Source organism: Rhinolophus hipposideros, assembly GCF_964194185.1.
Source record: "Rhinolophus hipposideros genome assembly, chromosome: 7".
NCBI classification, from domain to species: Eukaryota; Metazoa; Chordata; class Mammalia; order Chiroptera; family Rhinolophidae; genus Rhinolophus; species Rhinolophus hipposideros.
In genome coordinates this window covers 12,852,991-12,877,568 of record NC_138053.1, presented here as the reverse complement: position 1 = coordinate 12,877,568, position 24,578 = coordinate 12,852,991, and the positions used below count along the sequence as shown (strand labels likewise).

The window sequence follows — 24,578 nt, the reverse complement described above, 5'->3', positions numbered from 1 at the left end:
CTGGGCTAGAGGAGCTGCTGCGACCTCATTTACAGGCTTTTGGTAGGAGGTGTTATTTCAGCACGGGCTTCTCCATAGGGCTGCTATAATATGGCTTCTCCCAAGATGAATGATGAGAGAGCGAGAGCTGGACAGAAGCCGCATTATCTTCTGTAACCTAATCCCAGAAGTGATATAACATCACTCTCCATCACACATACCAACCATGACACAGTGTGCAAGAGGACTATGTAAGGGTGTGAATTCAGAAGGCAGCAACCATTAGGGGCCTGTAGGCTGGCTATCACAGCTTTTATAGTTATGTGTGTATACTTCAAATCAGTTACAAGCCTTTAACATCTGTGGTCAAGCCTTGGGAATTGAAGGCATGCAGAAACTGTTGCCAAAAAAGTAAATAAAATTGAAGGGGAGCTGTATATTTCCTCAAAGTTGAAGAGGATTGGAATTAACCCAAGGTGGAGAACATGCAGTTAATGTTTTTGGAAGTAATGTAATTTTGAAAACAGTGACTAACAATGATTTAAAAATAAAAATTTATTGTATGAGTTAAAAAATTTTATAATTGGAGAAAAAATAATAGAAATCTGACCATTTTTATAACAATAAATATTAAGACAAAAAAAGGTACTGTTGGGCTGAAGTGCACTCACTGGACAAGCAGACTTTGGATAACTCTCCAGTCGGTTTCTTATTTGAAAATGAATCACCAATACCTACCATTTTTTTTTCTTCAAGAAGTGGTTTGAGGATCAAAGTGGAATGTGTGTGAAAGCTCCTTGTCAACTATAGTGAATGCTATCATATAATTGTTAACTACAGTTTTGCTTTATAAATGGAGACATTTTTATATTAAGTCGACTTAACATTTTTGTTTTGTTAAAATTGTCCATGATTTAGCACTACTTAGTTTTTTGTGTTTTTTTTTAACATTTTTAAAATTACAGCTGACATTCAATATTATATTAGTTTCGGGTGTACAGCATAGTATAGTAGTTAGATATTTATATAATTTACAAAGTGATCACCCCATTAAGTCTAGTACCCACCTGACACTGTACATAGTTATTACAATATTATTGACTATATTCTCTATGCTGTACTTTACATCCCCCTAGTTTGTAACTACCAATTTGTACTTCTTAATTCCTTCATCTTTTTTACTCCCCTCCCATCTGGCAACCATCAAAATGTTCTCTGCATCTATGAGTTTGTTTCTGTTTAGTTTGTTTGTTTGTTTATTTTGTTCTTTAAATTCCACATGTAAATATCACTGCTTAGTTTTGGTGCTGTGTGTGGACTCCTGCGTCTTTATACCAGGAGTAGGGTATTGTTTTCTTTGCAAGTCACTGATTCTACATAAAGTAATAAATGAAAAATGGCATCAGTAAAAAGTAATGTTTTTAGAATGTTTGGCTAACATCTTTCAATGTTTGGTTTTTGCCTTTTTGGAGAATAAATTTTAAAGATTCCTTTTGTTTTTAAACATGGAAGATACAATTTATTTTTTTTGGAAGCTATAATTCTGTTCAATAAATGTACCTAAGTTTCTTATTACGAACAGTTAAAGAGGAAGGGAGATAGACAAGAGCAAAATTATTAGTAGGTGCTCAAGATTTATTGACCTAAGCCTTTCACTTGCATGTTTTTCACTTCATTAAATAGATATGAACCCTGGGAGGTTCATAGCAGAACTGGAATTTGAACCTAGTTTTCTGATTCTGTCAAGTATATATTCCTCTGCTAAGAACTGTTAAAAGAAAGATGAGGAAAGGCATAGGAAAACCCATGTTGTAAGATGATCCAGAAACAAGAACTTCAGTGGGTTATATCGCCCTCTTGTGGCCTCTTTATTCATTGCTATTAAAGACAAATCTATTTTCCCAGCTGGAGGCTGGAATGGAAATCTTGTTCTTGGATTTGTGTTCCTAGTCATGCTAGTTTGGAATGGTTCTTTAAAATATAAAGTGAAGGATTATGCTTGCATTTCTATTCTTTAATAGAGAATTGCCATATGTACTTAAGATAGTAAAGTGATATTGTTAATAAGATTCTGTATCAACTGATATTATACGTTAGCACCAGCTCTTAAAATAAGTCTCAGCTTGCTATGCCTGCTATTGCATCTTAGTATGTCTAAGAAGATAGTTTCATTATGCATAAGTCTGTTAGTTGAAGTTGTCCTGACAAGTTTAACTTTTCACGTGGATTTTTTTCAGAGGTATCCTTAGGATCATCAAAACAACAGTTTAGGAAAACAGTTACTGTTCAGTGTACATAGTTATCCACGATTACATGGTACTTCAATAAGTCTTCCAGGCCATTCCTTGCCTTCAGAGAAATAAATAGCTATGCCATTTTCTGAAAAGAAACAAAATTTCCAGGGCTTGAGATGCTACTATTTCTGTCATTAGTTCCATGTCAGAAATCTTCTCATTTGGAAATGAAGGCTAAAAAGTGTCTATTCACGTGCCTGCCCTAGGACAGACACAAGGAAGTTGGTGTGTGAAGCTGCAGATGGCTCTGACGTCACCCAGACTTGTACCAGTGCAGCCACGTTAAGTAACTTGGTTTTATGTCATTTCCTCCACCCCCCCCCCCCAGGAGATCAATGAGACCAGAAGGAAGCATGAAACTCGCTTGGTAGAGGTGGATTCTGGGCGTCAGATTGAGTATGAGTACAAGCTGGCTCAGGCCCTTCATGAGATGCGAGAGCAACACGACGCCCAGGTCAAGCTGTACAAGGAGGAGATGGAGCAGACTTACCACGCCAAGGTGAGCAGCCCCTCTGCGGACTCGCTTCAACTCTTCCCGTTATTTCACAATCACCCTCAGGAACGTAACGTGACTTGATATGTGGTTTGTTCTGGTTTTCTTAAAGGCATTCCCCTAGTCTCCATGAATATAGAAAATGGATTTTTGTAAAGCAGTTATTTACAAAGTAAAAGTTACTAGAGATTATTCAAAGCAAGTAGGGTTATTCTAATTTTATCTGAGGTAAAGGTTTATCTTTGTATCCCATTGATCATTCATGTCATGTCATTGCAGTTAAACCCAAGCCATCTGAAAACACTTTTTTTTCGATAATAAGCACTAATCGCGTCACACATCCATTCGATAGTGAACGAAGGCTGGGCTGTACCGAGCCCATGTCACCGTTGTCCATAGGTTGTGACCACCACACTTCAGGCTTTTTTGAACAAAGGCCAAATGGAAAGTCTCATATTTCTTCTTCTGCTACTATTACTCATTTAAAAATTATTACAGAAATTTCTTACTTGTATTAGCAGACCATGCAAAAATCCATAAAATAACCACCGAGTACAGATTTTCTTAGTAAATGATTTTACGCCAATGTGTTAAATATTACATGATTTGATTATAAAGAATTATTAGTGGAAGACTTAGGAAATTAGAATCATAGAGGTGTTGAAAAATATTTCCATTGCATGGCCTCAAACTATTCATGTTGCTTTTAATCCATTTTATGAAGCGGTAATTGGCTGCTGAAAGGTAGAGATCTTTTAAACTCCACATCCGGTTGTCTAACGTGTATTCATGCTAGGCATTGTACAGGGCTGGCAAGGAGCTAAAGTAAGGGTTGGTCAGTCCCATGGACTGGCCTCCGAGGGAGCCAGAGAAGGAAGACACGACGTGCCCAAAAGTGTGTCCGAGATGCACGCAGAGCCACCTGTTATGGGCATTTGGAGGATCAGGATACTGTTTGCATCCGAGGAGCTGTTTTTCACTTCTGAAAGGAAGTGTTTCCACCTGGTTTGAAGTAATCTATAAGCTATTGCTTTTTGCTTAGTGCTTTAAATTCTATATTAGATTTGGTGGGTTAGGGATATGTGATGTTAACATCACCATGGTTCAATTGCTACTGCAATTTATTATCAATATTATCTGTGACATTAGAGATATAGTGGATGAAATATGGAAATAGTAAACTCTGGGTGAAGACCCGGGTCTGTTAGCATTGTTACAGCTCGTACATTGAAAGACTTAAGGTCATTCATCCCACGTTAGCCAACTTCATGATGCTTTTCCTGTTTCATAAACCAGTTACCAGCAGGGCTTAGGTTTGGAATGAAATACTTTGAGATGAATCATACTTCCTCCTTTGTTAGTTCTAATTCACTAGATAAGACTGACTATGATTTGCTGCTGCTTTTAGCTCGAGAATGCCAGGCTCTCATCAGAGATGAATACTTCTACTGTCAACAGTGCCAGGGAAGAACTGATGGAAAGTCGTATGAGAATTGAGAGCCTTTCATCTCAGCTTTCTAATCTACAGAAAGAGGTGAGTAAACGTCTTCCCCTAAGAGTTGAAGTTGAACTTGAAAGCCACCTCCACCATGGTAGTCAACCTGCTTTGCTCTGCTTGATGCCGCTTGTCAGAGAGGGCAGTGGTTTTCCACACTCCGGTTTCATCGTGCTCTCCAGATTTTTTCATCATGTATTGTATAAACACCCTCCAAGCAAAAGACTGTTATTCCTAAATTAGTGGATTACCCAGAGCTAAGAGAGCTGCCCTTGAGGAAGCTGCCATTTTATTCCCTGGCCTTATCCCAGGATCCAGGTTTCTGACCCTTCCAAGCAGTGTCAGCTCCACACAGTGCTCTTCCCAAAATACTTCTTTTGCACCAGTTTGGAAACCATAGTGAAGAAAACATGCAGAAATTCTTTATGGGTGGTAAATGCTTTGTGTTGCTAGACAAATGCATGAACTGCTGAATAATTAGGATCTTGGGATTTAGCATTAACTTTTGTATTAGTTAAGAATTTAGTGACTAATTCATTCATTGGTAACTGAAGTGACACGACTGTGTTGCTGGTGTGGCTGGGAGCCCATCTGTACGTGACCATGCCTGTAGGTGCAGCCTAATGGTATGCACGGCACTGCTTGCAATCTCTTTCAGCCTGAGGTAGATGTTTGGACACAAAGTACATACAGTCACAGAAGTGTTCAGAATGCTTTAATAACCTACTGCTTACCTACATTTTTATTGGTTTAAATTTTCCACATGAGAATGATCTTCATCTTTCTCTTGATTAAACTTCTCTTTTTTATTTTATTTTTAGTAAAATCTTTTTCTGATTATCAAACGGAAGACATTTATTGCAGGAATTTAGAAAACGAAGCAGGCAATGAGTTACATAACATAGGGTGATGTAAAAAAATCAATTAAAATTGAAGCTTGTACATTGCCTGTTATGTGTACTTTATTACTCGAAACATAAATTTAAAAATTATTTTAGACCTGTTTTGTCCTGATAGTAGTATTTTGAAGTTTTCATATAACACTAAAGCTGGAAGGACTTTTGAGTTCACTCAGCTGACCGCAGACCTAGCTGGGTTTAACCACTTGCTCAGAGGCTACACACTGATAAAGGGGTTTCTCTCATAGTTCCCAGTTTTCACTTTACACCTCATTTCTCTTCAAAGATTTTCTTTTGGGAATTTAACAGGTAATCTTTTTTCCATTACAGCATTGTAACAGGCACCTTTCTGAAAATAGGCCTCTTTCTTACTATGACTTGACATTTACTTTTCTCCATTTAATGAATTATATTCTAGCTATTCCCCTCTTTTTCTGTTTTATGCTTTCCCTCCCTTTTATTTTAAAATTGTTGTTTGGCTACTGCTTAATCCACTTGAGTCTGCTAGGTTTAAGGTGTTTTACAGATGAGGAGACCAGACTTGCCTGTGGTCAAACAGTGGTAGGCTGTGGACTTAGGAGCCCCGTCTTCAGACTCAGCTTTAGGGCTGCTTCCCTGTTTGCCAGTTAGTGTGTTTCCATCCTTGCAAGATTTTTTGTTAACTTCAGTTTAGTAGATTTGAATGATGTTAGGCAGAGCCTGGAGGTTTCCAGGAGCGGACTCCTTAGGAAATAGGAAAGAAGCACCAACTTCAACCAGAAGAGTTTTAGAAATTTCTCTGTCTAGGGGTTGGGAGGAGGGGAGAAGTAGGGATCCTTTTCTCTATTCATTACTATCAGATTTTATGATAAATAATATATCTTGAGGAATATCTTTATTCATTGGTAAATTTTAGCCTTAGAAATATCATCAAAAAGAAAGCTATCTCTTAATATTTTCTTATTGTATATCTTAATAATATTTGTTGTTGAGTCATATCAGTTTCATCACACCGCCTGTTAGGCCATAGAATTTCCTTTCTGTTGTGCGACTCATATCAGTGAAGTACTTCTTAAATTTTATTTAAAATTGTCACAGCCTTTAAAATGTGACTTTAAAAAATATTTTTAAATAATACAAAGTTGGCACTATTATGTTTTGGAATTAGGAATTTCATATATCGCTAAAAGCATTTCTGTCATTTCTATATAGAATTTTTACTTGGGCCAAATTAACTGGGTGGTCAGAGTCTGCTTGGCTTGCAGGAGTCTTCAGTGGCACTTGGACAGCACCTCTAATTTTTGTTTTCCTAATACCCAGACTCTGGAAACTTCTATTACAGCTAGATCATAATAAACTAGTACAATAAACTGTTACATACTGTAAAATAAAGTAGACCAAGACCATTAAAGGTCAGTCATAAAATTTTAGAGTTAGAGGCGGGATCTTACAGATAACCTAATTAGACCTCTTCATTTTCCAATTGTAGATACTGGTTTAGTGAGTGCCAAAGAGATGTCTATGTAGTTAATGGCAGAATTGGGAAGAATCTAGGTCTGTATCTCATGTTGCATGCTACCTGCATGCAACATGAGATAACTGATGTAGTGAAGCTATCTAAAATACAATTCAAATATTTCTATTTAAAATAGCAAGTGATTCAGAGTAACTTTAAAACTTTTTTATACCTAAGTTTTAATTTTTCCCTCTTAAAGAACTTCATGGCATTAGAGGCAGACAAACAAGGACATCTTGGGGTGTACAAGCTAGGCTCAGAGACTATCTCTGATTCCTCGGTAGTTTATGTCACTCATCAACTCGTAGATTGCACATTGTTGCCCATTCTGTTTACCCCCCCACATGGGAAATAAAGTGAAGAGATTAATTAAAGACATTTTGAACTTACGTATGTTTTCTTTTGGAGAAAAGAAAATATAAGAAGCCTGAGAGGAAAGATGGATTTCTCAGTTTATAGCATGTTTTTCCGCAAATGCGGTTAAATTCAAGTTCTCCGAGGCAGGGATTATGTTTAGCATCACTCTTAAGATAAATGCCTGCTTCTAATGTAGAATGTCAGATGCTACTGTGAATTGTAATTCATTGATTGATTGATAGACTATTTTTTAAACAGCCTTTTTATTTTGGTATAATTCTCGATTTACCAAAAAGTTGGGAAGCTTATAGAGACAGTTCCCCCGTCTCCCTCACCGTTTCCCTCCATCATTAGCATCTTATATCACATGGTATATTTGTCGAAACTAAGACACCGACACTGGTGTATTACTAACTAGACTCGAGACTATTTGGATTTTTTTTAAATTGGGGAATGATGGGGAACAGTGTGTTTTTCCAGGGCCCATTCAGCTCCAAGTAGTTGTCCTTTAATCTAGTTGTGGAGGGCGCAGCTCACTGGCCCATGTGGGAATCAAACCGGCAACCCTGTTAAGAGCTCGCATTCTAACGAACTGAGCCACCCGGCCACCCCTAGACTATTTGGATTTTACCACATTTTCTATTATTGTCATTTTTCTATTCCGGGGTACCACATGTGTCCCTAGTCTCCCGGTCTGTGACAGATTCTCAGGCTTTCTTTTCTTTGTTTTTCATGACCTTGACCATTTTGAGGAGAACTGGCCAGGTGTCGTGTAGACAAACCCAAGCTGGGTTTGTCTGGTGCTTTTTTTAGGATCAGGTTGGGGTTATGGGTTTTAAGTGCCCTTCTTGACACATCCTATCAGGGATTAATGACATGCACGTTGTATCACTGGTGATGTTTCACTTTCCACATTCTGTTCTTGAGAAGCAGTAAGTCCAGCCCGCTCTCGAGGGTGAAGGAAGGAATTCAGCTTCATATTGAAGTGATAGTATCTACTTTTATTAAGTGGTATTCTTAGGTGAAGTTTTCTTTCTTCTACCCCTGTTTATTTGTAAATTCATTCATTTATTTATATCAGCATGGACTCATGGATCTTTATTTTATATTTTGGATTATAGTCCGGTACTACGTTATTTATCGGCTCAATTTGTTCCAGCTTTGGACGTGAGGAGTTCAGATTGCTTACCATGTCCCCCTATTTTGGAGCACTTGTTTATGTTGTTCTACTCTAAGATGCTCCAGGCTCATCTTGTTTTTTTCCTGCTGCAGCCCTGGAATTGGCGATTTCTCCAGGGAGCTCTGGTTATTTTTACCGGGAAATGGTGTATAGAAATTGAGATCTGGGCTCTGAGTGTGCTCGTTGGTACTGGGCTGTCATTGTGTCTAGGTAATGCATGTATGCGAACCCATGTTTACACACTTGTCTGTCTACTGGTATTTATATTAAGTTAAACACAAGTTCATACTGTGTCTCTTCCTCTAACCCCATACCCCAGGGTTCATTTTAAGCTTCCTTTCTTGCTTATCTATAACTTTCCTGTCTGAATAAGAAGCCTGAGTTGTGCCATATTGTTTACTAATTTGTTCAGTCCCAGTATACATGTGAAGCAGTTTCAAAATTTTTAACCCGGACCCCTGTGAGAAATAAATTTACTGATGAGAATGTAGTGTTTTTGCACAGTAGGTGGCTTTTACAGACCACGTTATATTGTACAGTCTTTGCATGCTGAGCGTGAGAGAGTGCAGCAATACTAAAGGAACATGGTTCTTAAAGGGATAACCAGAATCCCGGGTCTTCGGTTTCTGAATAGTCCCAGCAATTCTCCAAAACATATACACACTTTATTTTTTATCAATGAGTTTCTTTTGTCAATGAGTTTCCTGTCTTTTTAGTTCTTCCTTTTGTTAACTTATACTTCTGAGTTAAAAGGCTTATAGGGGAGCCAGACTTGACTTGTATTGAAACCACAGTTTAAAATTTTGTTTTATTTGGCCAAATACAGAAAAATTCTATGTATATTTATGACACTTCCATTTGGTGACTATCTTCTTTTTAGTCTTTTGTAAGCCAAAACTTTCTTCTGGGCTGTATTTTAATTTGGAGGAATTTTGGTGTTATTAAAAACAAAATCTCTTGACTTCTAATGATAGACATTACTTAGGGTTGTATTTGCTTTCCAGTCCAGGAAGTGGTTTATGGTTTAAAATAGCTGCCTTGTGCTAATGTTGGAATGTTCCTAGAAAGTAAATGTGTTCCCTTGAATCTGAAGTCTAGAGCATGTTTGGAGAGGATTCAAGAGTTGGAGGACTTGCTTGCTAAAGAAAGAGACAACTCTCGGCGCATGCTGTCTGACAAAGAGAGAGAGATGGCGGAAATAAGGGATCAGATGCAGCAACAGCTGAACGATTATGAGCAACTTCTTGATGTGAAGCTAGCCCTGGACATGGAAATCAGTGCTTACAGGAAGCTCTTAGAAGGAGAAGAAGAGAGGTAAGTAACTTAGCTCTCACTCGACCTCCTCGTCTAGTTTTTGCCCCCACCCTTTTTATTTAAAAGTAAATAGGGTTAGGTTTTATTGTAAAACAATTAAGGCAACTTTAAATATTTTCTGTTACTACTTTTAAAACCTAGGTCATAGAGGTAGGTAGTAATAAATCATTTCTACCTCAGCATCAGAAATTATTGCTCAAGCAGTCTTTTATTATTTATTATTATTATTATTATAAATGCTGGGCTGTGTCAGGATGGAGTCTTTCCTTTGAGATTTTAAATGTTTTGATAATTTAATATGTTGTAAAATATCAGATTCGCTGAAAGAGACTTTATACTTATTTTTCAAATGTGGTTAGTGTATAAATCCTTTTCACACCTATTCTCAGAAAAGAGTTCCAAAGGAAGAACATCTGATTTAGGATAAAAAGCCATTCCATTTCAGTATTATGTACATTATAATTGTAATTTTGTAAAAAAGAAAATATAGGCATGAGAAGATTAAGAAAAGTGTACTAAACGTAACAGTGGTTGTGGTAGGGTGATGGTAGATGGGATGACTTCCTGTTTCCTAAACATTCTGCATTATGGTTATATTCTATTCCTGGGAAAAACATTCCAATTATTATTATTATTTTTAAGAAAAATGATGGTGGCCATCCTAGCACACAGAAGTTCATGGTAGTTAAGATGTGTATCGCCTGTGTCTGATTGTCAGTCATGTTTTGCTTTAGAAATGCATGTGCAGGATGGTAATGCCCATTTTTTTAAGGTAGGAAGGGCATATGTGTTTCATACACAGAACGTTTTATTTTTCCCGTGTAGACTGAAGCTCTCTCCAAGCCCCTCTTCCCGTGTGACAGTGTCACGAGCATCCTCCAGTCGCAGCGTGCGCACAACCAGGGGAAAGCGGAAGAGAGTTGATGTGGAAGAATCCGAGGCAAGCAGTAGCGTTAGCATCGCGCATTCCGCTTCGGCCACTGGGAACGTCTGCATTGAAGAGATCGACGTGGACGGGAAATTCATCCGCGTGAGGAACACTTCCGAACAGGTAACAAAAACAGCTCCAATTTTTGTTTTTTTTTTTGCTAGTCGTGCTTTGCTGATTGGTGGCCTGTCTTGCAATTGTCATAATTCCTCGGCCTTTGTTTGGATTTAGTAGTCTTTGCAGAATAAGAGTTTCCGTCCTCCTGTTTACAAAAATTCATAGAAAGTATTAAACAAAAATAAGAGGAGTTGGTGTTCGTAGTGGTGTGAAGATTTTCTTTATTAGACCTTCTTTATAGAGCCAGTGCTTTTTTTCACTCCTAGTTATTTTGTCACAGTGGACTTGCCAAGGATGAATTATTGTTACTCCCTGCCCTAGCCAGATTTGTGAATAAAGTTGGAATTTAGGTGGAAAGGGTGGATATTCTTTCACAGCCGTTAACTTAAAGGAAGGAAATATGACCCAGACTCAGATATATGCAGGGGGCCCTTTTCTCTGTAAATTAATAAACAAATACTAATGATTTAATTTGTATCAAGGATAGTATGAAACCCCGTCTTGAATTATTTGTTTAGAAGTAAACATAAACATAGGGAAGTCTGCATTTTCGAGTTGGGGCTTTTGAGAGCTCCGTGGTGAAGGTACTCCCTGACTAGGAATCGTGCACCTCGGGGCACGCCCCCCACCCCTCCCGGGGTGTGAGATGATGCTAGAGGAAGGCAGGTCTGGGGATGCAGGGGGCTGCGGTAGGATGGATGTCACTTCCTGAAGGATACCTTCGTGATTTGTCCAGCGTTATTTGTGAAAATTACTCCTTTTCTCAACAGAGCTATTGGAACTATTTTTCATGTGGATGAAGAAATAATTTCGATGGGTAGTGGAGCACCAGCAGTTCTGATACTAAAGAGAATAGGCTCTAAGATGCAGAAAGAAAAGGACATTTTTTTTTCCTTCTGTTTCTAAGCTTATGTGCCTGTATGTTGAAAGTAATCAAGTATTAGGTGTTTGTAATTATGATTATGACAGCTCGATTGTGTTGTGAATGTAAAAGATGTACCTGATCTATTATAGCAGTGAATATGACCATTTAATTTGGTTTGTATCCCTTTTCTTCCAGTTTTGTCTTCTTTAAAATTAAGTACCTTAATAACTAAAGTTGCAGCGTTGTTGAAGTACTACTGTTTTGCTGAATGACGGGGAAGCCAGGTTTTCTTTTAATAATGGGAAAACGTGAATCATGGGAAAACAGCCATAAAGCTAGTTTAACTGCCTGTATAGATTCATTTATCTGATTATTCTATAGCTTTCTGTATATTTGAAGTGACCTTGTTCTATTTTGTTCTGTGATTAGGATCAACCAATGGGAGGCTGGGAAATGATCAGAAAAATTGGAGACACATCAGTCACTTATAAATATACCTCAAGATATGTGCTGAAGGCAGGCCAGACTGTTACAGTAAGTGAATGCAGTCAGCATTTAACTCCATTGTCTTAACTGACAGTTCAAGTAATTCAAGAAAATTTTTGGCTTTTGGCTTTAAGAGAAGCATTTTAGAAATGGTTATGAAAAGGTCTCGGACATTATTAGGGAATCACACGTGCGGTTAAAGATTGTAAAAGTTCTACCTTATTGAGAGCAGTAATTGACTATTAAAAGTGAAAGAATTGACCTATGAATTCTTTTTATTTTGTCTACTCTAGTAGATGTAAAACAGCTGTCTCTTGACTGATAATATTAATAGCAGCACATTATAATTCAGGAGCTCCTGCTTGGCACAAGGAACTGTTAGGGAGATAATTGTTAATGCGAAGGTCTGCCTCGAGGCGACAGTCCTCAGCCTTGGTGGGCCTCAGGACCATCTGCGAAGTGTTTTGGTGTCCGGGCCATACCTCACCCTTAGTCACTCACCATCTCTGCTGTCGGGGCAGGGACCTGTGTTTTCAACAGAAGTCATGTGATCCATAGGCACTTGTAAAGAGCCACTCTTTTAAAGAGCACTTAGCAAGAGTAACTTGTGGTTCTTACATAATATCTAAGGTTCTGGATTTAGAGAGATGGGCTAGGAGCCATTCTGACTATTTTGAGTTCTAAATGGTTTACTGTTGCTATGTTCTAAATACCACTTCTTTAATAGTTATTAAATATCACTTACTCACTTTTTAGAGATGTATGCTTCATTGAGAAAACACAAAGATCCTTTGCTTTTACTTAGTGATTTAGCATACAGTAAAATCCGTTAGCTTTGATACAGATATTTTTCCCAGAGTTACTTCATTTAATGAAAGAAGTAAAGAATTGGCAGAGTCCAAATTATTGATTTATAATGCATATGGAATTAGTATAAACAGTAGTAGAATATATAACATAAGGATACATTTCCTGAGATCTTGTGGTAATTTATAAACATTAAATATAATAACACAAAACTACAGTTCAGGGTCAAAGTTTTCATGGTGACTGTGGAACTGAAGATACTTTATCTCCTGCCTTGGAATTTAAGTTTAAGCAACAGCATACATTTCTGGACTTATCCTGATTTAAGATAATGCAATAATCCAGTGTCATATAACAAAGTTCAAATTTGGTCCCCTTACAAAAGAATTCTCATCAGTCACTTTAACCCCAGAGGCCAGCTATTCCCACACAACAGAGAAAGAAAAGCAAGCATTGGTTTTGTTTAGATGACCACCGATATACCAAGAAGTCTCCAACTTCTCAATCCCATGGCCTTCCCTCAGGCCCTCTCCTGGCGGCCCCAGGGCTCCCCATCCGACCCCCAGCTGCGGAGGCCGGATTGACTTGATACAGATTTTAAAGAAGTCACTATTTTCACCCCTAAAGAATGTAGAGATGACTGTCTCTTTATCAATTCTTTTAAAAAAAATATTAAACACGTTTTAAATTTTGGTTGATACAAACAGTGTTTAAGATCAAAGGCTCAACAGCTTAGAATTTCTCTTTTAAAAAGTGTATTTTTAGAGCTTGACACCACATTGTGAAAATCAAATGCTAATTTTATAATGGCTAAAAATGGGAACAAATATCCTAACTCTACTATCTTTTCTTCTCCTTAGTAATTACTCTAGTGAGAGAAAATTGCTCGGTCTTATTATGTGTCTTATGGAGCTGCATAATGTAGTGGAAAGTATTTGATATTTTAATTCAGAAGATTCAGATTTGAGTGTGCTCTCTTTCTCTAATGTGAAAACATTATGCTCATCATCTACGTTTTCCCCTAGATGTAGTTCCTTAGGGACTAAACAGATATATATTCTATAGGTCTAATGGAGATCTCAATTATCATATAAAATAATCTAATGCATTTTTTCCTTTAGTAGCTAGCATTAAATGTGATAAGAAGCTCTTTGGAACCTAGTAGTAATAAGTGATCTGTAAAATTGTACAACTTAATAGCAAAGATGAGTTTAAAACTCTAGAACAAAAACAAAAGAACTATATAGGTAATTTTAAATTTTCTTGTAGCTGCATTTAACAAAAGTACAGATGTGAAATTAATTTTAGTACTACATTTTATTTAATACAATACATCCAAAGTATTATCATTTCAACATGTGCTCAATATCAAAAATTATGTCAGATATTTTACCTTTTATTCGAGCTGAGTCTTCAAATTTACAGATATCCTTACAGCATCTCAGTTTAGACTAGTCACTTTTCAAGGGCTCACAAGCCACACATGGTTCCCATATTGAATAACACAGCTTCAGGACATGTTCATTTTAGGTTAAACTACCCAGTAAGATTACTGACTTTATGTGATTATTACTAATGCTAAACCAACTGCGATTCCATATGGGCTAGTGAAAAGAATTGCATGAAATTAGGAAGACACTAACATTCCGCATAATCTGAAAGTCTGTCCAGATCTGGTTCCATTTTTCATTTTTGTCTCAGTAAGTGTTCTGTAGCTCTTTCCATCTATAATGTTGAGGGGAGATCTGGAAGCTTTAGAGTGAGCATCTAAAGAGGAAGGACTCGCCTAATCAGTAATTAGTAGTTTTCTTCCCATTTAAAACTATACCCGCTGTACCATCTCCAGTCTTCCTTTTGCCATCATATAGCCCTTTATATTGTAAAACAGTTTATGGGGCAGAAAACTTTTCTGTCTATTTTTCTATGACCTTTTAAAAGGATTAGGATTGGTGATAATATCTCTAGAGATGAGAGCATTGAGTGTAGTGACTGGTCCAGGATTCAAACCTACGTTTTTTAACTAAAGTTTTCTCCACTTTATCCATACTTTTCTGCCAATAATACATACAAAATATGACAGAATTTCCATGCTTATGAGAATTATTGCCTTTCAGTAGCAGTTATATTATTCATTGAATGATGTGTGATTTGTTCATTTCCTGTGTTCTTTTTGGAGTTCAACCTCAGCTACTCCAGGGTATTGTGATACTGGTCCCTGATTGGAGACATGCCAATTTCCATAAGAGGATTCTAGACAGGCTGTCTGCTGTAAGAGTTTTGTGAGACGTTAGTCATTTACACAGTTGATGCTGTAGGTCGCTGCAGAATATACCGGGGGGGGGGGGGCTGGGGGGTCAGAAAGCTCCCTTACCATGGAAGGATGGCCCATAAAAGCCACAGAATAAGAATGCTGACAGTGAGAGCTGATACTCATTGAGAAAGCCCGCCACTCTGTGGGTAATCTCATGGATTATAGGTGCTATTTCTGTCCTGTTACATGGATGACAAAAGTAGCATTCTCAAGGTCAGCTGACATGTAGAGGAGCCAGGATGTGCGTATAGGTAGTTTGACTTCAGAGCCCTGTGTGTCATCATTTTCCTTTATCAGATGGGGAAGCTGAGGCCTAGATAAGCGCTGTGGGTTCTCCTCGACAGAGCTGGTTACTGTACAGCAAGTCTGAAACTAGGGCACAAGCCCGAGACTTGCAGAATCAGTCCTACAAGGTGTTCAGCTCTCATGGTAACGTTGTTGTCATTGGCATGTGTGATGGCTGGGTTTTGAGTAAACTGACGTCCTTTCTTTTTTCCAGATTTGGGCTGCAAATGCTGGTGTCACAGCCAGTCCTCCCACGGACCTCATCTGGAAGAACCAGAACTCTTGGGGCACCGGGGAAGATGTGAAGGTTATATTAAAAAATTCTCAGGGAGAGGTATGGCCATGTTGTCAGTACCACTACAATGTCGGTTTTGCCTGAAAGTCCATCATGCAAGTGTGGTTTCTTTGCAAAAATCAAATTGAAATGTAAAGTAATTGATTGCTTACATCAGATCAAGGCTGCTGAGTAATTCAAGATGAAGCTGACTACCGATTTTAGGAATGAAATAGGAGTACATCACAGAGGACTGATGATTAGCACAGGTTCGAGTCAGTCTGTTCAGTATCCGTCTTGTGACTTTGGACAAGTTCCTTCACCTTTCTTAGTTTTCTTCTTGTTTTACAATGGACATGACAAAACAGTAGAAGTGAAATAATATAATGAGAATATAAATGAGACAGTCCTTGGGAAATGCTTGGATCAGTATCTGGCCTCTAGTAAATGCTTATGTTATCAACCTTGTTACTAGTTCTCAGACTGTGAAACTGATTGGAGATCTGCTGGGGGTGTGTGTTTTCCACATGGCAGTCCTAGAATTCTTATCAAAGAACCTTACCTACCCACACTGGCACACCCCCCTCCAACCCCCCCCCACCCCCGAGAGATGAGAGTGTCTGCAGAGGAAGGAGTGGTCGCAGGACAGATCACAGTGTTCCCCTGGGTTTCCTTCTGCTCCTCCATGGTGCCCGGTGGACCTCTCCCTGCGCGGTGCTTGCCTGGCTGTCCTCTCACCAGAGCAGTGAGTACAATGAGGGCAAGGGCTTAATCAGATTTTTTCCTGGCAATGTGCCTGGCACATAATAGACATTCAGTAAGAATTTACTAGATAGTTTTTTAAAAAATCAAACGTGGACCTTCATTTAAGTTCAGAGAAATCAAGTGATTAACAGTACTCCCATCGGGGTCTGCGGTGTTTGCATAGGAAGGCCTGTGCCCGGCCGCCTGCCACCCTTCCCCCACTGTGGACATCTGTTTAGACTGCTCCTCAGAAGGAATCCTGCCTGCCGAGTGAAGAGGCTCCTCATCTCAGACTGAGGCTGAAAATGAAACGGCATCTGCTTTTTCTCTGGACCTCAGTATAGTTGTGTGAGGTTTGGGGGTGCCTCTGGGAATTTCCCGCCCAGCACCGCCAGGTTCTCAGGGTCGGGGGTGTTCCCAGATACCTCAGGAGTTCACAGACATCAAGGTGGACATCTGCCTCCTGTTGTGTGGGGGGGCCTTGCTGGCTTCCTGCCCTCAGCACGCTACGGTCCTTCCCGGCTGTTGCTGGTGCTGCCACCCAGGAGCTGGGATTGCTGCAGCTGCTATGCTGCTGTCCCCCGATGCCTGAAACTGGCAGAGGATATGTCTCTTTCAGAACATTGTTAAAAGTGGTGATTAGCTCAGATCGAAAAGCACTGTTATAAGGCAAAAGAGTGCGGAAATAGGCTTTTGTGAGCCATGGAGTCGAGTCGCTGTCCGTAGTGTTTTTCTGAGTGAAAACATTCCAAGTTCAAAACCCTCTCTACAGGAGGATATCTGGAATGCAGCATGTTTAAAGGCTCACACAGTAGACACAGTGACATGTGAACAAAGTGGACACCACGACATGGCAGTGTTACCCACGACGTTCCTTAAAGCCACGTGAAGCTCAGGTTTCCCTCATCATTCAAACCACGGACTGTCAGATGAGTTCTTCAGCTTATCTGTTCTTTTAACACACTTCTCTACTTCCCGCTTGCTAGGCTCAATTAAGTGACTTCTGTCAGAAGTGATGAAAGTATCAGGAATGTAGTTCTCCTTTATTCCCATGGTTGTCAGACAAGAACTTTTGGTATTTACTTATTTAATTCTGTAAGAGCATGTTTATTAGTAGGTCCCAGACCATATTTGCAACAATCTGTAATTACCACCATAAAGACCACTTTTCTGTAACATTGAAGGTAATTGGCTCAAGTCAGTTTAATTTTTTATGTTTATTTTCTTCTTCTTTCTGCATCATTGAAAATGTCAGCAAACCCAATTAAACTGGCTTTAAAATAATTGGACTATCTGATTTCACAGAACCAAAAATCCAGAGATTGTAGTCTTGATCCATTGGTTCACCCAGTGTCCCCAAGGGTCTCTCTCTTGTCTCTCTGCTTCTCGAGTTGTCTCCCGTATGGATTGAGGACAACTGCCGGTTGCTCCTGGGCTGCTGCTCCTGGAGGGGCATCGTTCCAGGCTTCTTGTGGGAAAGAGCAGCTCCCCCCGAGAGGCCCCCATCCTGGGCTTCACTCTCATGTACCAGCTCGGGTCACATGCCCTCCTCTAACTCAGTTCCTGGAGTCAGGAAGACAGCTAGAGCTTGAGCCTTCTTCCCCACTCCATAGCTGGGTCCACTTGGCTCCTGTGACACGTGTCACCTCTCCATGGGAGAGATGGGCACCCACATGAAACTGGTGTCTTTTACTGAGAAATGAGGGAGGGGGTGCTGGATGATTAAAAACAGGAAATCTTGCCATGGGAAATAAAGTACTTTTTCATGAGGGATGTAAAAAATAAAGCAGTCACTTTGTACCTTCCAGAATATAGGCATAACCGAAACTTTTGTAGATGCAAATGATTACTTATGTTTTACAGAGATACCAGTTTAACATTCGGCTCCTCCATTAGCAGAACCTCCCTGAGGTGTAGCATTTGCTGATTTATAGTGTGTAACTCCTCCTACTGTAGTGATTTCAGGTTTCCAACAGGCCGTTCCTGAGCAGAGTTGTGAAGAGACGAGCACAGTGGTCCTAGTTGGCTTTGGTGCACAACCGAATACTGTTAGATGGGCATGCCTTTCTGTGCCCAAGGCCCTACGGGGCAGGCACTACATTTTATCTAGAGACCACGGATGTGTGCCTTGCAGGACACTTGACAGGGTGGGGTATCTTGCTGAGAGGAGTTTTTTTGGTAAAGACACTGGCCTGTTATCACCTTGACTAATAACAATTTCTTGGGCCTGAACCTCCTAACAACTTTTAGTTCTAAATTAGTTCTATTATTTTTCTGTCTTAAGTTTTTAGACATTATTTAGCTCACGCATTTTACACACAGGCTTTCTGCGTTAGAGTTATTGGTTTTTAAATGCTATCAAATGAAAAGTGCTTAACTGCAGGCTTATATTAAAAGTAGTTATGTTGAAGTAATTCAAAATAAATGAAGTTGGGCAAGTTGCTGTTTTCTAAGCTTCTCATTTGAGGCTAATAGTCTCAGGTTCCATCAAGAGCTTTAAGAGCCAATGCTTCCATGTGGCATGTGTGTACACTGGCACCAGCTGCTAGAAGCTAGAATGTGAAAATTCTGTAACAGATTTTGTCCCCTCTTCTTTTAAGATGAGTTGAGGAAATCTGGGTACTTTGAAACCTCTTTGAAAATCTTTTCTGTTTTGTATGCCACCATCTCCCAATCGTATCTTAGTTTGAAGAATTGTAATTGATCTAAAGAGTCACATGCTTTTTTATTAGTGTAAATTTGGTTACAACAGGGTGATATTTGTGAAATGGGTATTTGTGTGTATACATAGACTGATCTCACAGAACGGAGGTTTCTGACTGAGAGACTCAAAATGGTCCATTTTTCCTGGCCCTGCAACAATTACCAAAATTCCCCACAAAACACTACTACCTTACTTTACTCACAGAATATATTCTTGGAGATATTTAAAATTGAAGTCTCATTTGTGTGACACTTTTGGTTTTCTTCCTCAGCCATTTTAAACCAGCTGGTCTGTGTTAAATTTCAGATAAGCTTTGACTGACGTCAGCGTCTTCCTCTTCCTCCAAAGAACGAGTTATCTTTCTTGAGTGACCTTAGGACATGGTACAGAGTGAAACTGGACGCTCTGCCGCACTCTCGAGGACACTCACTCATAAATGGGTGCCAGACCATCAGAGTAGCCTGGTTTTCAACAGAAACACTTGCTGCATTTGTACGAATCAGCATTCTCTACAGGAAGGTCAGCTGTACGTAGCCTTTCAGTAGAAAATGCAAATGGTTCCTTTATGACCTCCTGCCAGTGAATGCCAGATCTTTTTATGTGGGGGTACACGGGAACTTCACTAGTATGTTAGTAAATAGGGCTGATTTGTTTTGGTTCTATTTCATTCCAGAGGAACCAGCTATTGAAGGATTGAAAGGAGCTTTTTCTTTTCATGTCATTCATCAGGTGGCCCTATTGCCGCCATGGTCCCTGAGATCACAGCCACTGGCCTTCAACTTCATTTTATTCAGCATTTATTAAGCACTTTCTCTTTGCTAGGAGCCTGAGAGCTTTACTCTGAATTCATGTTGAGTATTACAAGAATTTGGTGTCCCAAATCATTTACAGAATTCTTAGTAACAGAATTGGATAAAAAGCAGTGGGAACTTCTCAGCAGGTATTTCAAATGGATACCAATAGCTCCCCTGCAGGGAATATTGAAGATGTCAGAACTACTACTAATTACACAAAAATTCCTGTTCAGTAGCTAAAGCTGCTGTTGAACCACTTAAAAAAAAAAAAAATCCCTGATGTAGGAATGCTTTTTCTTAAACTTAAGAAAAATTCCCCTCCCCCCCATACCATGTGATTAAGTGTGGTTTTAACTTCAGATCAAACGACTGTTGTTTCTAGGAGGTGGCTCAGAGAAGTACAGTCTTCAAAACCACCATCCCTGAGGAGGAAGAAGAAGAGGAGGCAGCGGAAGTGGCTGTGGAGGAAGAACTTTTCCACCAGCAGGTGTTACTTCAGTATATTTGTTTTAAATTTTATTAACAGAATTACATGAAAACTAAGACCAGTAGTGGAGTTTGGTTTTCCCCCGCTATCGATGAGCCAGATCAGCGATCTAAAAGTGGGGTTTGTTTTTCCTGAGTGAGTATTCCAGAGAGTACATCAGGGTACTGGAAGAGAACGGTAACACTCCTTTTTAAAACTGCTCTCTCATCCAATTTCAGTTTTGTCTTTTGTTTTATAATGTCCATAACATGTTGTGATAGGATATGTATGTCACTTATAAAAATATATACAGATTGGAATGCTGTACATGATTTACTTCAGGATTCTGTGATGGAGAAGTTTAGATTACTACATGAGAGCAAACTTCTGCATATAAACTTGAAAAAATAACAAAGCAACATTCCACTTCGGTATGAAACACAATTGTTGCTATATTGAGTTCCTAACCATCTAATTGCAAGACAGATTTTAGCTGATGCTTGGGCTTTTGAGAGCCCTTGAAATAAAGAAACTCCAAATTTGATTTCAGTTAATTAAGTTGGAATTATTAATAACTAATGAGCCTTCAGTTTATATTCTCAAGCTATTTGAGTCTGATCATTAATCAAAGCTCCTATCCTTATCCTTGAAAGACTCCGTCTCCAGATTTATAAAGCTGTTCGTTTTGCTTCATTAGCCCCAGTCCTACTCTAGATAAACATTATCTTATGTGTTCAGCCCCTTGGTTGAGAACCACGTGAGGTAGGTTCTAGGAGGTAGAATGAATCTTTGGCTTGGACACTTCCTCATACAATTTGAAGGCATAGTTAAGAACAGATGTTTTAAGCTTGGTTTTAATAAGAAACAAGCACAGAATCCATTTCATGCCCTTAATAGCAGCATTATAATGACTGGAAGTAGAATAACAATGTAAGATACCTCAAGGTGCCAGACAAGTGGCTCAGATCAGGAGTTCTAGAAGGGCAGACACCGGAGATGGCACTGAGTAGCTGAGATGGCCCCCAGAATAGCTGAGAAGATGTCTGGGAAACATGCTTGTCCGGTATTTTGAAGGATGGGTAATTATTTGGGTATGAGAAAGCAGATGACAGTGGTCTGATGGTGTTCGAATGATCTGTTGTTATATTTACAGATCACCCCAAAACTTAGTTGCTTAAAACTGTTTCTTTTTTTCCATGATTCTGTGGTTTGACTGGGCTCAGCAGGCAATGTTGTTTGCTCCACCCGATGGAGACTGAAGTCAGTCACGCAGTTGAATTCAGCTGTCTGGGGCTGGGTTGTTCTCCACGTCTCTCCATGTGGCTTATCATTTGGTGGTTTAGCCCAAGCTTTACAGCATGGCAGCTGGCTGCCAAGAAGGTGGAAACACAGAGCACTAGGTCTCTGAAAGCCTGGGCCCAGAACGGACACGGCGGCCCTCTTCACCTTACTCTCTTAGTCAAAGGAAGGTGTAAGGCCAGCTCCGATTCCAGGTGAGGGCAGTCTCCTCTACTGACGGGAGGAACGGCAAAGAATTTGTGGTGATGTTTTTAATTCTTTATAGGGCAAATGTCAAGACTGAAGCATCAAGTGTATCTTCCCATCCAGCGTATTGTAGCGTGTATGAGAGATGCAGTTGGAAGGTGTTAAATTGACATAGTCTGGGATACAGGTAGCTGCCGCACACTTTGGTGCAGAGGAGAAACTGAGACCCTAGAAGGAAGATAGCAGACACTGAGGGACTATACAGATGGAGGTTCCTTCAGGCATGCCGGCTGAGTGTGGGTGAGACAAGAAAAAAAGGGTAAAGATGTGTGAGGTTTTTAGCTTTTGTGATCAGAGAAAATAATGATGTCAGCGTTTAAAAGAGGGAAGATGGAAGGGCAGATCAGCCAATTTGACTTCACCCTAGAGAAAGAATCCAGTGGCCTTTGGAGCTGATGAGAAGTTTTTGTGATGAGCACACTTGAGGATGAACCCAATGCAGGTGCTTTGGGATGTGAAAGCCGAGGGTCCAGCCAGTGTGTTCTCTGCTCTGGTTATTCAGAGAGAGTCCATGGTCTCCTGTTTCCTGAGCTATAGAAGGTTAGTGAACAGTGGTTTCCAACTTCAGGTGAATATTGGGATTACTTAGGGAGCTTTAAAATTTTATAAAAATAGATACTTTTACCAGTTAAATGAGAAATTCTCATTTCGTTGATTTACGAACCCAGATCAGAATTTTTTTTTTTTGAAAAACTCAGGATTTGAGTGTACAGCTGGAGTTGAATTACTGCTCTGGAATTTGTTGGGAGTTTTTTGGGGAAGAAGTCCCTAAGAGACAATTAAAAAGGATAAGGGTCCATTTGAAGATAGGTAACAGGGATTTGTAGTATCTCTTGTCTTACCTTCAAATACTGTGATCCATTTTCTCAGCACTAATTTTTCTGTTTTTCTCATCAGGGAGCCCCGAGAATGTCCAATAGAAGCTGTGCAATTATGTAAACTTCTCAAGTCAGCGGTCTTCCTCAAAATAAAGAAGTATGGAAATCCTTACATACAGTGCAGAGCCTTCTCAGAAGCACAGAATATTTTTATATTTCCTTTATGTGAATTTTTAAGCTGCGAATCTGATGGCCTTAATTTCCTTTTTGACACTGAAAGTTTTGTAAAAGAAACCATATCCATATACTGTGTTGCAAGATGTGAATTATTGACAATGTGTACTGTTTGGAAAGGGTCCCTCAAATTTTTTGACATTTTTTTTGTATGTGTTTTTTTTGTTTTTTGGGGCTTTTTTTTTTTTTTAAAGTTCTTATGAGAAGGGGAGGGTTGGGTCAATAAACCACTGTGTGTTTGGGCATAATTTGAAGATTGCTCCATCTAGATTAGCAATCTGCTCTTGATCATTCTCTGCTATATATAACGGTGCTGTGAGGGAGGGGAAAAGCATTTTTCAATATATCAAAATTTTGTACTGAATTGTTTTTTTTTGTAATGAACAATCAAGGCTACAAATTTTTTTTAAAAAATAGAAAAGAGAAATTTTGTAAGATGGCAATATTAACCTAATCATGTAAGCACTCTGGATGAAGGATTCCACAAAACTTTGTTTTATGGTTACTTCTTTTAGATTCTCAATTCCTGAGGGGAATGGGGGGAGGGAAAGGAAGGGGAGGGTTTCAGTTAAAATGAGTTAGTTGTGTTTTTTTTTTTAAGATAGTGTAACTTGCTTAAATTTCTTATGTGACTATTAACAAATAAAAAGCTGTTTTAATATTAATCTACTGTCTTTTTAAACTTATGCTCAGTGCTTTCCATTTTTTAGCTTATTGACAAGACCTTTCAAAATGGGAACATGGAGACAGTGGGAGAAGACACTGAGGAAGGTATTTCTTTTAAAGGAAAATGGAGATTATATTTCTGGAACCTAGTTTTACTGTCTTTTAAAATAAGGAAAAGATTGATTGAAAGCCACCTTTTAGAGGAGTAAGGTATGAATAATATGAAATAGGCCAGCATGTGCTATGTGGGGTAGCTGTGTTAGGTATGGTGGTAATCAGGCTGTCATTTGTTAAGCGTTTCGGGAATTTTTGTTTTGTGATTGCTTTAGCTAAGTGAATTCATCTTGTAGAAAGTGGAATATCTGAACCATATCCAACAGATGATAACATTTCAGAAGCTAACCCACAGTCAGTGTTTGCTTTTCTCTTAAAATATTCCTGCAGTAAGCTGTGCAAAGACTACCAGCTTTCACTGGAAAATAACTCACAAAGTCCCAGAACTACTGTGCTTTGCAGATTTACTGCATTCTCTGGTGCCGTTGCAGACACAAGATAAATGCTCAGTTGGAAATTTTGTCTGGTGAAGCAGATAAAGTGATAACTTCTCAACGCAGATTTATCTTCAGAATGGGAATGGCAAAGCAGTGCATGTCCAGACCTGACTGCAGAATTTTGCCACAAGATGGGGTTCTTGTCATCAGAAAGCGCTCCAGGTACTCGGTTGCTGGCTAAATTAGGTTATAGAAATCAACACTTTAATCAGTTAGAAATTAAGAGAAATTGGCAGTTATAATGCAGAAGAGTAGTATACACTCTAGTGAAATTTAGAGTAAAAATCCAGGACTCAGGTTTGTGTCTCTGGCTGTGTGGGTGGTAAATTAAGTCTATTCAGACTGACAAACTTTAGGCGAAACACGTTTCTCGAAGTGAGCTGCACCTACGGCTCTTCCAGACTATTAGAGAGGCAGAGTGTCAGAGCACAGGCTGCCTCTGTATTGTGTCTACTTATCAGTGGAGGTTGGAGATAT

General features: G+C 39.2%; 1 protein-coding gene across 1 annotated transcript in view; it reads left to right on the top strand.

Annotated features, from left to right (window-relative positions):
- The window catches only part of LMNB1 (lamin B1), a 45,869-nt gene extending 22,322 nt beyond the window's left edge, over positions 1-23,547 (top strand). The window contains exons 4-11 of the mRNA XM_081054131.1: positions 2,602-2,772; positions 4,175-4,300; positions 9,286-9,506; positions 10,332-10,557; positions 11,846-11,950; positions 15,520-15,639; positions 20,204-20,308; positions 22,730-23,547. Coding sequence (XP_080910257.1) covers positions 2,602-2,772; positions 4,175-4,300; positions 9,286-9,506; positions 10,332-10,557; positions 11,846-11,950; positions 15,520-15,639; positions 20,204-20,308; positions 22,730-22,771 — 1,116 coding nt within the window. The 3' untranslated portion in view covers positions 22,772-23,547. The remainder of the gene's footprint in view (positions 1-2,601; positions 2,773-4,174; positions 4,301-9,285; positions 9,507-10,331; positions 10,558-11,845; positions 11,951-15,519; positions 15,640-20,203; positions 20,309-22,729) is intronic.
- The last annotated feature ends 1,031 nt before the right edge of the window (positions 23,548-24,578 follow it).